This window comes from Drosophila santomea, chromosome 3R (assembly GCF_016746245.2).
Source record: "Drosophila santomea strain STO CAGO 1482 chromosome 3R, Prin_Dsan_1.1, whole genome shotgun sequence".
NCBI classification, from domain to species: Eukaryota; Metazoa; Arthropoda; class Insecta; order Diptera; family Drosophilidae; genus Drosophila; species Drosophila santomea.
The window spans coordinates 9,569,433-9,584,803 of record NC_053019.2 but is presented as its reverse complement, the minus strand read 5'-3'; the positions used below and the strand labels follow the sequence as shown (position 1 = coordinate 9,584,803).

The 15,371-nt window shown below is 40.2% G+C and overlaps 3 protein-coding genes across 6 annotated transcripts; all 3 read left to right on the top strand.

Moving 5' to 3' along the window:
• The first annotated feature begins 445 nt into the window (after positions 1 to 445).
• LOC120454428 (hemicentin-1) lies at positions 446 to 6,657 on the top strand. Of its 2 annotated transcripts, XM_039639718.2 has the most exons (17): positions 446 to 1,177; positions 1,251 to 1,469; positions 1,755 to 1,884; positions 1,971 to 2,179; positions 2,302 to 2,412; positions 2,485 to 2,691; positions 2,793 to 2,944; positions 2,996 to 3,140; positions 3,201 to 3,331; positions 3,392 to 3,551; positions 3,800 to 3,970; positions 4,034 to 4,156; positions 4,216 to 4,349; positions 4,418 to 4,592; positions 4,659 to 4,936; positions 5,012 to 5,209; positions 5,297 to 6,657. In XM_039639718.2, the coding sequence occupies exons 2-17, from the start codon at positions 1,403 to 1,405 to the stop codon at positions 5,723 to 5,725; spliced, it is 2,820 nt and encodes a 939-aa protein (XP_039495652.1). In that variant the 5' UTR covers positions 446 to 1,177; positions 1,251 to 1,402; the 3' UTR covers positions 5,726 to 6,657. The 2 variants fall into 2 exon arrangements, with proteins under 2 accessions (XP_039495652.1, XP_039495651.1); XM_039639717.2 differs by having other exon boundaries at positions 446 to 1,469.
• An 874-nt stretch (positions 6,658 to 7,531) lies between these two features.
• Positions 7,532 to 9,626, top strand: LOC120454433 (tubulin alpha-2 chain). The gene is made up of 3 exons (XM_039639729.2): positions 7,532 to 7,622; positions 8,016 to 8,540; positions 8,691 to 9,626. The coding sequence occupies exons 1-3, from the start codon at positions 7,620 to 7,622 to the stop codon at positions 9,510 to 9,512; spliced, it is 1,350 nt and encodes a 449-aa protein (XP_039495663.1). The 5' UTR covers positions 7,532 to 7,619; the 3' UTR covers positions 9,513 to 9,626.
• Positions 9,627 to 10,324: 698 nt separating this feature from the next.
• On the top strand, positions 10,325 to 15,359 carry LOC120454432 (forkhead box protein P1). Of its 3 annotated transcripts, none has more exons than XM_039639726.2 (7): positions 10,325 to 12,392; positions 12,454 to 12,631; positions 12,693 to 12,870; positions 12,931 to 12,975; positions 13,061 to 13,137; positions 13,250 to 13,351; positions 14,319 to 15,359. In XM_039639726.2, exons 1-7 carry the CDS (start codon positions 11,785 to 11,787, stop codon positions 14,760 to 14,762), a joined length of 1,632 nt encoding a protein of 543 aa, XP_039495660.1. In that variant the 5' UTR covers positions 10,325 to 11,784; the 3' UTR covers positions 14,763 to 15,359. The 3 variants fall into 3 exon arrangements, with proteins under 3 accessions (XP_039495660.1, XP_039495662.1, XP_039495661.1); XM_039639728.2 differs by having other exon boundaries at positions 15,048 to 15,353; XM_039639727.2 differs by having other exon boundaries at positions 13,713 to 14,383.
• Positions 15,360 to 15,371: the final 12 nt, after the last annotated feature.

Below are 15,371 nucleotides of genomic sequence, written 5' to 3'. Positions count from 1 at the left end.
TTAACGATCTTATATTTTCAAAATTAAAAATAATCTAATATACTATCGATCAAGAAAAATACCAAATGTTTGTTTTGGGAATCCCATATTTTTAAAAAAATCTTAATTTTCTATGAGATTAATTCAACTGTAAAATGCATTTGTATTTAAAAACAATAACATGTTTATACCAATTTATTTATGATTACCCAAAGTAACAGACTCAGGACATCTTTCAAGTCGTATGCACCTAGATGTAACCCCACTGAACCTCTCGTCCGGCCGAAAGTATCTGTACTCGCAGATGAAATGAAACTAGATACCTTGGGCGGACTGCGTAGGTTTCAGTTTCTTTGTCCGGCAAAAAGGATAAGACGTTCATCGGAGCGAGAGGAGTCGAGAGAACCATTGCAGCTGTCCGTCCGGAAAGCTTTCCACAGTATATGTACTTTCGCGTACATTAAAAGGTCGGACCTGCACGCCTCCGTGACTTTTCAGCTTGTTTTTAAAATAGAATACAATGGTCAGCGGGCATCAGTGGTGTTGATGTGTATGGTCAAGCCCCCACAAGGACATCTAAAATAGGGGTTAACATCTAAATGAGTGCTGGATAAAGTTTTGACGCCGACCAATTACATATCATATTTAGAGAAAAAGAGAAAATAAGGACGATTATATTGAGCGAGACAAGCGGATGCACGTACATTCACATGTACAAAGGTCATAGTTGCAATGTTTACATCAAAAGCTTCCTGCGGAGCGCATGCGCCCGCCGGAGGAGCTTTTTAGCCCAGGTTTGCAGGTGTAGTGCGATGGAATTTCGACGTGTTAGTTTCGCATCGCGGCTAGAAAAGTAATATAACTTTCTGCCAGTACTCGTTATGTTCCACCTTGGTTTTTATTAAGAAAATTCACTAGATCGAGTATGGCATAATGCAATTATTTTGAGTGAAACCCCGCTCAATATCCCGTGAATGTGCGCATATGAAAATAAGCAATAGTAAAGTGTATCCTGGAATTTTTGGCAAACATATACAAGTGCATACGAAAAGACATACACGCATACATACATACTTGTTCGTTGAATAAAATCAAATCCGTGACCATTTAAGTAATCTGCAATATATTATTAACCAGTTTTCAGTGCTCAATGGAATACGATTCTATCAAGTATCCCCGAAAATATCCTTCAGCTTAGGTATACCGTGTTCGCAACTACTGCAAAATATATAAACCTATGTGTTATACATACAATGTTATATCCCGTGTAGATGTGTAATTGAGTGCTCGTGCACAAGTGTTGGTGTGCTCATCTTCCGTGAAAACTCAGATGATAAAATGTAACTTCTAACCAATTAGATATGAAAGTCATTAAGTCGATGTAATCAACAACTAACCAGTGCTATTCCAATAATTATACAACATGGAGTTACTGCTGCTATTTATGCTAGCACTTCAGCTTATAGAATCCAGCTTCGGAAGTAAAGATGGTAAGTTAAATTGTACCTTTAATGTTCGGACAGGTTAGTTTTCAAAGGTGTTCATGCTTAAATTTCTAAAAATAAAAGGGTTAAACCGTTTTTGAAATTTTTGATTGCGATTTGCTTGATACGTTAAAGTATCTATTTTTTTAGCAGTGTAAAATGCTAACCGGCTAAGGACATGTGATATATATACATATTTTCGCCTTGGATAAAAATAGTTCCCAGTTCTAAAAAGCTTAGCTTTATTTAAATAGCTGAAAATAAAAACGAATCGAAACTTAATTTTTCCAGTACCAATTCACCAAATTGAATCCATAGTTGGTGAAAATATTTACCTTCCGTGCAATGTAACGACCTTTGATGGCGATGAGCCTGTGTTGGTTCTGTGGTACCGCGATGATAAGGGTACTCCCATTTACAGGTAAATTAAAAACACGAATTATTTTATCATTAAGTTTACTATTTACTCCGTGACTTTCTTGTTGCGAAACACTTTATCATGTTTAGCATCGACATTCGAGCGGGAGTATCCAAAGCACCAAAAAGATGGTCGGACGATTCAGTGTTCGGGGATAGGGCATATTTTATATTTGACAAGGAACCGGGAAAACTGTCAATTCAGAATACGCAAGCATCCGACTCCGGAACTTATAGATGCCGAGTGGATTTCCTGAAAGCGCAGACCATAAATAGCCTCATTAGGCTCAATGTCATATGTGAGTAATTGACTTTGAAATCGCAACAGGAACCTATGATTATGGTTTTTGCTCGTTATATGAGTTCCTTAAACAATCTGTGGCAGGATAATAATAGCACTGTATCCCCATAATTTTCCTAGCTCCACCCAAACAAGTTATTATTCGTGACAGCTCCAACGTGGAGCGTTCTACAGTTGTGGGACCATATAGCGAAGGCGACATCGTATCCCTGAAATGCCAAGTAATTGGAGGTATAAGTTCTTCTCTATCATCCAGAAATCAGTGCAAAAGTAACTCGATTCGTTTTCATATTGTTCAATCAGGCTATCCGACGCCCACTATCAGTTGGTATCGCGATGGCCTAGAAATGCCATGCGAATTGTCCCATTTGGCAGGAGGGAAAATTATAGAGTGCGAAATTACGCTACCATCTCTGGGACGGGAAGATCTTAACTCCCGACTTACCTGCCGCGCACTGAGTCACCCCAGAGCACCCATCGTCGAGGCGGTGGTGCAAATCGATATGAACTGTAAGTTTTAAACTACGGGTATATAACATATATCACCTTTCAAATATGTAGCGGGCTTAGGCAGGGTTTGGCATACATGTAAGCACTTTCTTTACTTTCAGTTGCCCCTTTAAATATCCGACTGTTGGGGGCACATCAGCCACTGTCTGCTGGACGCAGATACGATCTATTGTGCCAAAGTGCTGGCTCCAGGCCGCCGGCCGTAATTACTTGGTGGCAAAATGGCATACGGCTCGAGAAGACAACCGAAACAGTAAGTATCCTGCCATAATATACTGGCCGGCATTTAAACTGTGTTTTGTAGACTTCGAGCGATGGCAACCAGACCACAAGCACTCTTTCAATCAGTCTAAGCAAATCTGATGCGGGAAAGTATTTATCATGCAAAGCCTACAACCATGCTGTTCCCTCCGAACCATTGGAAGATGGCTGGAAGTTAGATATACAATGTAGGTTTTATTAAATCACAATGGGTATTTAGCTGAGGCTAACAAGCGTCTGCTTTCCAGATGTCCCGGAGGCATATGTTCGTCTGGGAACATCCCTGGATCCAGGCACTTTGCGGGAAGGTACAGACGTGTACTTCGATTGCCTGGTGATGGCTCACCCGAATGTCTTTCGCATCGAATGGCGTCACAACGTGAGTTTAATCACGCTAATCAAATGGTGTTTGGTTTAAAATGGTCACCCATTCCCACAGGAACAACCTTTATCACACAATATATCGCAGGGCGTCATAATTAGTAACCACTCCTTGGTTCTGCAAGGTGTAACTAGGGCCACTGCCGGAAACTACTCCTGTGTGGGATTCAATGCCGAGGGAGAAGGAATCAGTGCTCCCTTTGCACTAAACATACTCTGTAAGTTTGCTTTATCACTGTTAAATTACCAAAGTCATAGAAAAATTCAGTTTTCCGGGCTTTGATTTATTTAAGTTTAAAATTGCCCGCTGAAAGCAGTATTTATATTTTGCTGACACACTTGAACCCCAAAATACCAATCAGAGGAGCATTCTCCTGTTTGTTTAACCTATTTTTTCCACTTCTTCTTTGGCTTTAAGAGGTAATTAATGTTTTTATGGTCTGTTCTTTATGTTCGCGTTTTATAGACGCTCCCACGTGTGCCCAGAATCAGAAGAAGGTGTACGGCATAGCCAAGCAGGAGGATGCAAAGGTTATGTGCACCGTGGATGCCAATCCTCGAGAAGTCGAATTTAGCTGGACGTTTAATAACTCTGCCGAAAGTATTGATGTCGCCACAAATCACATTATTGGCTCGGGTAAGTGTTACCATTCTTAAAACTGTTAATTCTGCTAACTTTTTTATAATTATATATTTTCAGGTACCACCTCCATTGTAACATACACACCCGTTAATGAACTGGATTATGGAACCCTTTTGTGTTTGGCGTCAAACAAAATTGGCAAACAGCGAGTACCATGTGTCTTCCATATAATCGCCGCAGGTGCGTACTGCCAAACACTTAGAAAAAACTTTATTATGATTAAGCATGATTATTTGAAGGTCGACCTGAAAAAGTGCATAATTGTACGGTCAACAATATATCCATGACATCCTTGACGGTCACTTGTAGCGATGGTTTCAACGGCGGGTTGCCACAAAGTTTTAACTTAGAACTGCTAGACTCTTTCACACAAGTAAGACAATACCATTTAACTGCTAATTGGAATGGTTTCATTAAACAAAATACTATTTTGTGTTTCAGGAAATTAAAGCAAACATAACATCCACGGTTCCCAAGTTTACGGTGCCGGGCTTGAGTCCGGGCAGTATATATAGGCTAAATATTTACGCGTTTAATACGAAGGGTCGATCCGATCCAGCTATAGTCAATGCGGCCATGCTGCGAATGCCCGAGAAGCAACTAACCTCGGAGCAGAGTGAGTCCTTTATATCTTATCTTTATCCTTGAAGTTCTGTAAACACATATCCTTTTTACCCCTCAGCTCACAATCTTCGTGCAGAGCTCCTATTTTCGCCAGTGATGTCCTTAACAATTGGCTTAACCCTCGCTGTGCTGGTCGCCGTTTTGGCCATCATTCTGGCACTTCGAATACCCTGCACCGCTTCATCGAGACGGCGTCAAAAGGAGCTCTCAAACGAGAATATATCCAGAGATGAATCGCCAGGACCAAGCGACAAGAGTTCCGGCAGCAAGGAAGTGGACGATTGCGACGAAAAGAATCCGGATGTGGTACCTGAATCCATTGAACCTGACGAGCAGGTGGGCTTGAATTAGTTTATATATCTTATAAATTATCTGCTTAAGCACTTTAACCATTATAACTTCATATATCAGGTCGAGAGTATCAGGAAAAGGCAGCAGATATCCACCATTGATACCAACCGCAGTCCCAATCGAGGAATTTTCGTGAACGAGCAGCAGCATCTGACAGCAGCCGAGATTTCCCTGCGCGCCTCCCATGGAATTGGCTACTGCACCCTGAGGAGTGGCATGCACGCCCAGGCCCAGAGTTCAGTGGGCGAGATATCAATAGTGAGTAGACCACTTAGATAAAGTTTAAGTACCCATAATACCAGTACTATGACTGTTACTGTTTAACTTGCCTTGAAACCCACACAGAACGTAACGCCACACGTGTACTCCAACTCGATCTCGCAATGCACTCTGCCACGTCAGTCGTCGCAGAATGTGTGGAACAACTACAACTGCAACATCACCGGAGCGAGACCGACCTCCACGTTCCACCAGCTGACCTTTCCCCAGGGAAGGGTCAATGTCGGTGGCCACAATCCGGTGCAGCCAATGCATGGACACGCACCCTCGCCGTCGCAGGCATCCAATAGCTCCATGGCCTCGTCGACGAACACATTGCCCCAGCCACATCCCCATGGCCGAACCATCGCCCTGCACCACATGAACCAGGCCCAGTGTGGCAGAGTCTGCATCGGAATCGCCAGCGATGGCATCCACACCGCCGAGCAGAATCTATCCGACGACGAGGTAACCGTCCAAACTCCATTAATGATAAAGCGCGACAGCACCGTATGACTATAGAAATTCCACAGGGTATTCGATACGCCCCTGTGATTAGGATTTACAATTTTCTGTATTCTGCATTTCGAACTCAATAGAATAAACTTTTTATACCACTTTATTATCGAAAACAATATTCTGGAGAGATCAATTATTTTCGGCCAAATATGAAGTGTTAGTTTTAAATGTTATTAATTATAAGTTATACGACATCAATATCCAATGAAATAACTTATAGGTTTTAAATTGTGGACTTGTGGCCAATGCAAATACTTTTACTGCAGTTTTTAAACAAAATCCTAGACTATGTACTGGCATCAGATCAGACGAATTTATAGACTGGGTTTTCAAACACGATTGATTGAGTTGTTATTGTATTTATTGTACTTATTTCCGTAGCAATGATGTATAAATGCGTTTTTTACTTTTGCATTATTAAGTCTTATTGAGTATTTCGGAATATGTATAAGGATAATTCACAATGTATGCGGTGACTCATGTGCGGCCATTGTTTTTATTGAATTAAGTAAAAAGACTTTGAAAAATGTTTGTTAACCCAATTTGTTTGCTTACCCAATGATTATGTAACCTCAACTATATCCCTAAGCAACTATAGTGAAATCGAGTAAAACCCAAACAATTTGTTGTATGTTTTTCTTCAAAGAACAGAAACAAATGCACCAGAGAATAGGTTTAGTCAAATGAAATTTGACGAAACGATTGCTTCCTTCTATTGAAGCCAATGCAGCTTTTTTGATACATTCGTGATGATGAATAACTTTGAAATAACTTGCTCAAATATATACTAACCCAGTGTAACGAAGGAAGAAATATAATGCCCATTTTTTTCTTACAACGCTGGCCGGCATTTATTTTGAAATATTTAATTTTGTACTGGTCGAACTTACATAAAACTTATATTTAAAAATACCATATATATTAGGAACTTAGCGTAAAATTACTGTGAGCAGTATTATAATATCTAAGTTATAAATAAAAATAAATTAAAAGTAAATGGTTGTTTGACTTCAAACATATGTTTTATGTTTTCATTTCACTATGAAGATTATGCATCTAACTATTTCTGAAGAATTTTTTGTTTGTTTTTTAAGTGATTTGGTTGTTCTTATCACTCACTAATTACTCATTGCAATCCGGCTCATGACAAATAGTTTAGGGCATTTAGTTTTTATTTTATGGAACAATTATTATAATAGACCCTTGTTTTGTCATTTTGTTGATTTTCCTGGGTGTGTCCGATTGAAATCGTAAGTGGCATCCATATTCCTAATATGCCATCGAATAATTGGCTAAGTTTTCAGCAGAAGAAATGCCGGGATTGGCCCCACCTCGTCAATTTCTTCTGTTTATGCGGATTTCCCAGTGTGATTTCAAAAATAAATATGGGGTATTTGGGCATTATCATATGCTTATTTGTATGCCATCGAAAATTAAGTTACAATATTTTTCATCAGTAATATGATTCGCTTTCCAAGTAGAAACTTTTCTACAGTGAATAATCAATTGTTAATTTTATCAACCATTTACAGCTGCATGAGGGAAAATGGAGCAATGTGAATTCTATCCATCCATAAACACATGAGAAGGAAAACAAAATTCGATCAAGAGGCGACTTCTTGGGCGTGTGTGGCTGGCTGGGTTGGGTACGGATCGTCACTTAAGTCGATGAACGCTGCCACATTTCACATAACTTCCACATATAGCATACAGTATATAGCATATGGCACTAGTATGCCGCACACTGATGTCTTGGGTGGCGGGTTATAAAAGAACGCGTATCGCCAAGTTTCGGTTAGTTGACTCCCAGCTGTGTCGCATCACAGACCAGTGCTAGGATTTTCGTAATTAAATCTGCTTTCTTAAAGTTCAGCTAAATCTTCTGATCATCATGGTAAGGATAATAAACACTTCCAAGGATTTAACTGGATTTTTGGAACTTCGTCGACTGCAAAGGACCTTGGATCCTTTAAATTCCTCCGAATATACAGTTTATGCCAAATGGTGCAAAAAGAATGATATTCTTTGAAATATTCCACATCTGTGTTATGTTACAAAGCTACTTCTTAAAATCTCCAAACACTTTTTAAGAATAAAACAGCTTATAAACTTTTATCAACAATTAACTTAAATGGATACCCAAGAACTTAGAGCGCTCAAGCAGATGGTCTGATGCTCTCTGTTTGCTTCTAAAATCACTGACTTGCAAACGGATATCCTAACTCCAAATTCAGAATCAACCAAATTTCCAGCGACATGAGTCACATTAGTATGAACTTTCTTCCAGAGGGAATGCATTTCGGTTCACATTGGCCAAGCTGGCGTCCAGATCGGCAACGCCTGCTGGGAACTCTACTGCTTGGAGCACGGCATCCAGCCCGATGGCCATATGCCCTCCGATAAGACCGTGGGCGGTGGCGATGACTCCTTCAGCACCTTCTTCAGCGAGACTGGAGCTGGCAAGCATGTGCCCCGCGCCGTGTTCGTGGATCTGGAGCCCACGGTGGTGGATGAGGTGCGTACGGGAACCTACCGCCAGCTGTTCCATCCGGAGCAATTGATCACCGGTAAGGAGGATGCGGCCAACAACTATGCCCGTGGTCACTACACCATCGGCAAGGAGATCGTCGACGTGGTTTTGGACAGGATTCGCAAGCTGGCGGATCAGTGCACGGGTTTGCAGGGATTCCTGGTCTTCCACTCCTTCGGCGGCGGCACTGGCTCTGGATTTACCTCCCTGCTGATGGAGCGCCTGTCCGTGGACTACGGAAAGAAGTCAAAGCTGGAGTTCTCCATCTACCCAGCACCTCAAGTAAGTTCACTTAAGACTAAAATAATGTATGCCATTTCCCTTTAAACTAATTGATAATAGCCTATTAAACCAATTAACTTGATTAATTATGGACAAGGGAAATTAGTCTTCGAAAGATAATTTAATAATGGATTTGAAACTTCCTGTTAGGTGTCCACAGCTGTGGTCGAGCCATACAACTCGATCTTGACCACCCACACAACGCTGGAGCACTCGGATTGTGCGTTTATGGTTGACAACGAGGCAATCTACGACATCTGCCGCCGCAACTTGGATATCGAGCGACCCACCTACATGAACCTCAATCGTCTAATTGGCCAGATCGTTTCCTCCATAACGGCCTCGTTGCGCTTCGATGGCGCCCTGAATGTGGATCTGACCGAGTTCCAGACCAATTTGGTGCCCTACCCACGCATCCATTTCCCGCTGGCGACATACGCTCCCGTCATTTCCGTGGAGAAGGCCTACCACGAGCAGCTGACCGTGGCCGAGATCACCAATGCCTGCTTCGAGCCCGCCAACCAGATGGTCAAGTGTGATCCGCGTCGTGGCAAGTACATGGCCTGCTGCATGCTCTACCGTGGCGATGTGGTGCCCAAGGATGTGAACGCAGCCATTGCCACCATCAAGACCAAGCGCTCCATTCAGTTCGTGGACTGGTGTCCCACTGGCTTCAAAGTGGGCATTAACTACCAGCCACCCACCGTTGTTCCTGGCGGGGATCTGGCCAAGGTGCAGCGCGCCGTCTGCATGCTGTCCAACACCACTGCCATTGCCGAGGCCTGGGCTCGTCTGGATCACAAGTTCGATCTGATGTACGCCAAGAGGGCCTTCGTCCACTGGTACGTGGGTGAGGGCATGGAGGAGGGCGAATTCGCTGAGGCTCGCGAGGATCTCGCTGCCCTCGAGAAGGACTACGAGGAGGTGGGCATCGACTCCACCACCGAGCTGGGCGAGGATGAGGAATACTAAGCCTTTCGAGAACGTTACCAACAATGATCCTACAAACTCTATAAACGTCACTTTGTTTTTTCCAAATACCAATGCATAAACTTTCCCAATAAAACAGTTTAACACAAATGCTAAAAATTACTTATTTAATTGAAAAATATATTTATACCCGTTACTCGTAGAGTAAAAGGGACTACTAGATTCGTTGAAAAGTATGTAACAGGCAGAAGGAATCGTTTCCGACCATATAAAGTATATATATTCTTGATCAGGATCAATAGCCGAGTCGATCAGGCCATGTCCGTCCGTCCGTCCGTCTGTCCGTCCGTATGAACGCTGAGATCTCAGGAACTACAAAAGCTAGAAAGTTGAGATTAAGCATACAGACTCCAGAGACATAGAAGCAGCGCAAGTTTGTCGATTCATGTTGCCACTCGCCCACTCTAACGCCCACAAACCGCCCAAAGCTGCTACGCCCACACTTTTGAAAAATGTTTTGATATTTTTTCATTTTCGTATTGGTCTTGTAAATTTCTATCGATTTGCCAAAAAACTTTTTCCCACGCCCACTATAACGCCTATAAACCGCCAAAAACTGTGTTTAAGACTCTCCTTCTCCCTTCCACTAGCTGAGTAACGGGTATCAGATAGTCGGGGAACTCGACTATAGCGTTCTCTCTTGTTATACCCGTTACTCGTAGAGTAAATTTTAAAAGTTTTTAATTTTTAAAATCGTTTTGTGTGTTAGAGCCTTAAGATGCATTTCTAAACGCATGCGCAAAAATGTGTACACATATTTTTCGCAAATTCTGTAGTCGAAGACGTACCTTTCCAGGAGAAGCAGCAAAAACTATTCTTAAGATAGTCTCTAAGTTTAAATTCATTTTAGATATATGTGAAAAATTGTATTAAATATTTCAACAGTTATTAAATATTATATCGTTCTTTGGAAACCTCAGTGAATGTTATTTAATTGTAAATGCACATGCAAAATTGCATCCTCTTTTGTCTGCAAAATTGTATGTGCATGTATGTATTCCCAAAACGGGAGTCAAGTCTAATAAGTTAATTAAGATATGGTTAAGTAATCTAGGCAGAAAAACGTATACCAATATAATCCTGTTTACTTATATTTACACACAAATTTAATGATATGTATACAGATGAAATATGAATATTTTCTTTACCCATCTACCCCTTTTGAATAATCAATGCCCCCAACGAATACAGACAATGCAAATCCTCGAACTTACACACAATACAAGAAATTACGCTACAGTCACATTACCAAATATATATTACACAAAACCTTAATAGAAATTTTCAGGATCAACGAATGTGATGCAAAATGTACATTTCTTTTACATTTTACGCCTATTTCTGTAAACACATAAAATGTATTTATATATATTCTTGTTCCAGATCCTTGCAATGACATAAATGTAATGTTTCATTACAGGAAATTTAGTAAACAGATCGGAAGATGTCTGATTCAAAAAAACCTGTACACCTCCATCCAAGTTCATCCTTTATTAAATCGCCTATCTGTTTGTCCGTTTCTTTGCCCGTCTTTCCGCTTGTCCGTCCGTTTGTATGTCTGTTTGTCTGACTGTCCGTCCGTTTGTATGTCTATTTGTCCGTCCGTTTGTATGTCTATTTGTCCGTCCGTTTGTCTGTCCGTTTGTCCGTCCGTTTGTCTATCCGTTTGTGTGTTTGTCCATGTGTAGCTTCTTCAGCAATCACACTTATGTCTGGTTTCCTGAATATCTTGCAAATTTCGTCTGAGATCTTTAACTTTTAACATAAATAAATATGATTAATGCTTTCCCTTTCAAGTCTAATCCTTATATTTACAGATTAACTACACACGCAAAACATGATGACGTCGCATCGTTATTGTTCTCTTTAAAATTAAATCAAACATTTAAGAAATGTTTAATTTAATTTACACTTAATTCATTTGATACGGGGATTTTTAGTTGGGTTACTAAAATTTCGTTTTACAGGTATTACAAATAATTTAGATGCTTCAGATTGGTAAACATTCCTCGATTTTAGGGAAAGTAGAAACTCAATTATATCGAGACACGAATTGACCGGTATAGAGTAGGGAGTAAGGTTATATATGTCTCAGATTCGAAGTTTGGCAGGAAAATCGACTAGTGATAAGTAAGAAAAATACTTGCCAGAAAAATTATTATTTTAGAAATGACACCTATGGCATAACATTTAAGGAACTTCAGACCCAAAAGAGATTATTTCTGTGTAATGCGATATATATGCATATACATATATGCGATTGTTTTTGCAATACAAAGCATACAATGCCCATCTTGGGATGATCATAAATTTCAGTCTTAAAAACATGCATCGGATACATGACGACGAGTATTCTGAGGATGCCAAGGAATCGGACTACAAGGGTTCAATTCAGAAGGAGATATCGGTCAAGTCGCGACACCAAATTTCCATTCCAGATATATGCTCAGATGCTGTTAAGAACAACTGTTTTCCATCGACGGGCTTTCTGAATAACTCGATCGCCTTTGCCTCACATGTAGTTAAGTGCGGTTCTCCGGCCTCGAGCATCGATGAATCCTCATCGACGGCCCAGCACGAGTCCAATCCCCACATGCACATGCAGGGTCAGCACATGATGGCTCCCATTCCCGATCTGGGCTTCTACAATGTTCCCGAGTTCATTTCCGAGCAAGAGAAGCTGATGTTCTCCGACGCAGAGAGGTTTTTGAGGTCGAAGGATAATGAGGTGTGCAACAATGATTTCAGCTATATGCACGATGAGTTCGCCATGCGAAAGTACTATCATCCTCTATTTGCTCATGGCATATGCCGCTGGCCCGGTTGCGAAATGGATTTGGAGGACATCACATCCTTTGTCAAGTAGGTGTAATAATATTACAAACACAAATGATTATATTGAATATGGTAATACCAATGCTAGGCATCTGAATACCGAACATGGATTGGACGATCGATCAACCGCCCAGGCACGGGTTCAAATGCAAGTTGTCTCCCAGCTTGAATCCCATCTGCAAAAGGAAAGAGATCGCTTGCAGGCCATGATGCACCACTTGTATTTGTCAAAGCAACTTTTATCACCCACCAAAATCGATAGGAAGGTAAGTCCCTTATACGTGAAACCTAGTAAGTAATAGTATAATGAAATTGTATAAATATAAGGACGTGCCCGGAAGAGAAGGAAAGTTTTGCCGGAGTCCGCTTACAGTGAATAGCATAGGTCGACCCATCCGCCAAACAAATTCGCCAAGTCCTCTTAATCTTCCAATGGTTAATTCCACCAACTTATGCTCGATCAAAAAGAGAAACCACGACAAAAATACATTTTCAATAAATGGCGGTAAGTGTTGGCTATTCTTGAATTAACTATCACTATAAATAATATTTGTTTTGGCTTTAGGATTACCCTACATGCTTGAAAGAGCCGGGCTTGATGTGCAACAGGGTAAGTAAACTATGTAGACTGATTATCTTGATGATTTCTCGTCTTGTGCTTCTGGAAGACATATAATAAGAATTTAAATTTTCAGAGATCCATCGAAACAGAGAGTTTTATAAGAATGCTGATGTACGACCGCCTTTTACTTATGCTTCCCTCATAAGACAGGTAATTTTGAAAACCCATATATGGCTTGTGTTGCAAATTCCTCAGTCGCGGCCCTCGACTTTAACCGAAGAGATTTTCTAATATTAAAAAACGTTCTTTTATATGTTTGAAGGCCATAATTGACTCCCCTGACAAGCAGCTAACCCTCAACGAAATATACAACTGGTTCCAAAACACATTTTGCTACTTCCGGCGCAACGCAGCTACGTGGAAGGTAATATGCCCTATCTCAAACTTATTTTTCACGATTACTTATATACATTAAAATATTTATGCAATATAATATGTTATCATTGATATAATATAACAATTTGTCCGTCCGTTTGATGTTCGTCTGTCCGATTGGCGTTACTAGCTTGTCTGCTGTATATATACTACCTATTTCACATTTTCCAATATTTTGCCAATACTTTAGATTATAATGGATGTTAATACAAGTTTAGGTACTTGAGATACATCTGACAAGGTAAGCTATACAGGTATTCCCCTGTTTTATTCCATTTTCTATTTATATATCTAAAGATTATCAAATTGATTATGTTTGTCCTATGCTAACTGATAATGTATACCATTAGAACGCAGTCCGGCACAATCTGTCCCTTCATAAGTGCTTTATGCGGGTTGAGAATGTGAAAGGAGCAGTTTGGACTGTCGATGAGATTGAGTTTTACAAAAGACGACCGCAGCGCACTGCTGGCATTGGTAACAACCTAACTGGTGCTACCAATTCGCCGGACACTAACTATTTTGTAGCCATGAACATTGGGTATGTGGGTCTCAAATAGTTTAATACTCACTTTGCTCCAAACTCCTTCCATTTTGCTCTGTTCGTTAATATATGCTATTGAATGCATGCTCCTATGTCGAAATGATATAATATGACATTATACGATCTTTTTACAGCACATATTGTAAACAGTGATCACTTAGTGGTAAATCCCAAAACAGATGTCCGTCTGCTTTTCGGTCTGTATGTCCGTGCGGGAATTTAGCTTGTGAAGATAAACCAGATATTCGTTTATAATGGATAAAGGATCGCAATGCTGCAATGAAAATAAGAAGACCGAAGACAAATGAACTAACCATAATATCTCAATGAACTCTTTCTTCCTTTCCCGATAATGCAATTTCCTGTTTCTGACTCTTGATGGGGATCTTGTTTTGTCCAACAAATCATAAAGAATGCGATTCGTACGAACCTATCCTTGCACAAGTGCTTTGTACGTTATGAAGATGACTTTGGCTCGTTTTGGATGGTCGACGATAATGAGTTTGTCAAAAGGCGGCACTTGTCGAGAGGGAGACCCCGGAAATATGAACCGTCCTCCTCCCCAAATTCATGCCAATCCGGCAATGGTGCGCCCACTGATAAGAATCCCTGCGACAATTGTACGCAACATTGCACTAGTTTGCCCCCGGGGGCTGATAATCCCCTAGATTCCAATAATCCAAATGATTTAGGCAGAATCGGTTGTCTTCCTTTTTGCGGTGGTGATGGTTTAAGTAAGACCTCTAAGGAATATAGTAATATGGATTCGAGTATGGTCGAAAGTAACAGCCATTTGGCGATGGATGAATACTCTACTAATATGTACGAAAGTAGTGCCAATGAGCACAATCGATAAATATATCATTAACTATAAATATTTAGATGCATTGTCGAGTAACCTACGTTTGGTAAGAAGGTTCGGATTCGGAAATTATATCTGTACATACACATGGTTCTGTATAATTTCCGTAATAGAAATGAAAAAATAATTTTAAAATAAATTACACTAATGCTATAAAATAAATGAAAAAACTACCTTTAATTATTAAAGCAAAATTAATGCGTTTAAATTTGCTTTAGTAACTCCACATATAAAACGACTTTAATATATTACATATAATATACAAATTTGGTTTTTCAGCGAGAAAGCGTTTAAAAGTTACATGGTTTGAAACTACACAGAAACTGTTTTTAAGGCCAAATGGGCTACCCTTAAAAAAAATTACTTTCAGATATAGATCTAATGAAAAACTGGACCCTTGGCAGCTTCAGATTTGGGAACTCCTTAGTAAATGTATATGCTTTTCTGTTGACTTATCTAAACATTAACATTTCATTTTAGATCATTAATGAAACTAAGTGGCCAGAATAAATTTCCCATATCTACAACAAATTGCAGAAACTCTCTTTTATTTCTAGTTCATCAGCAAACGGTTTAAAGGGTGTGATTTTATGCGATAAAAAC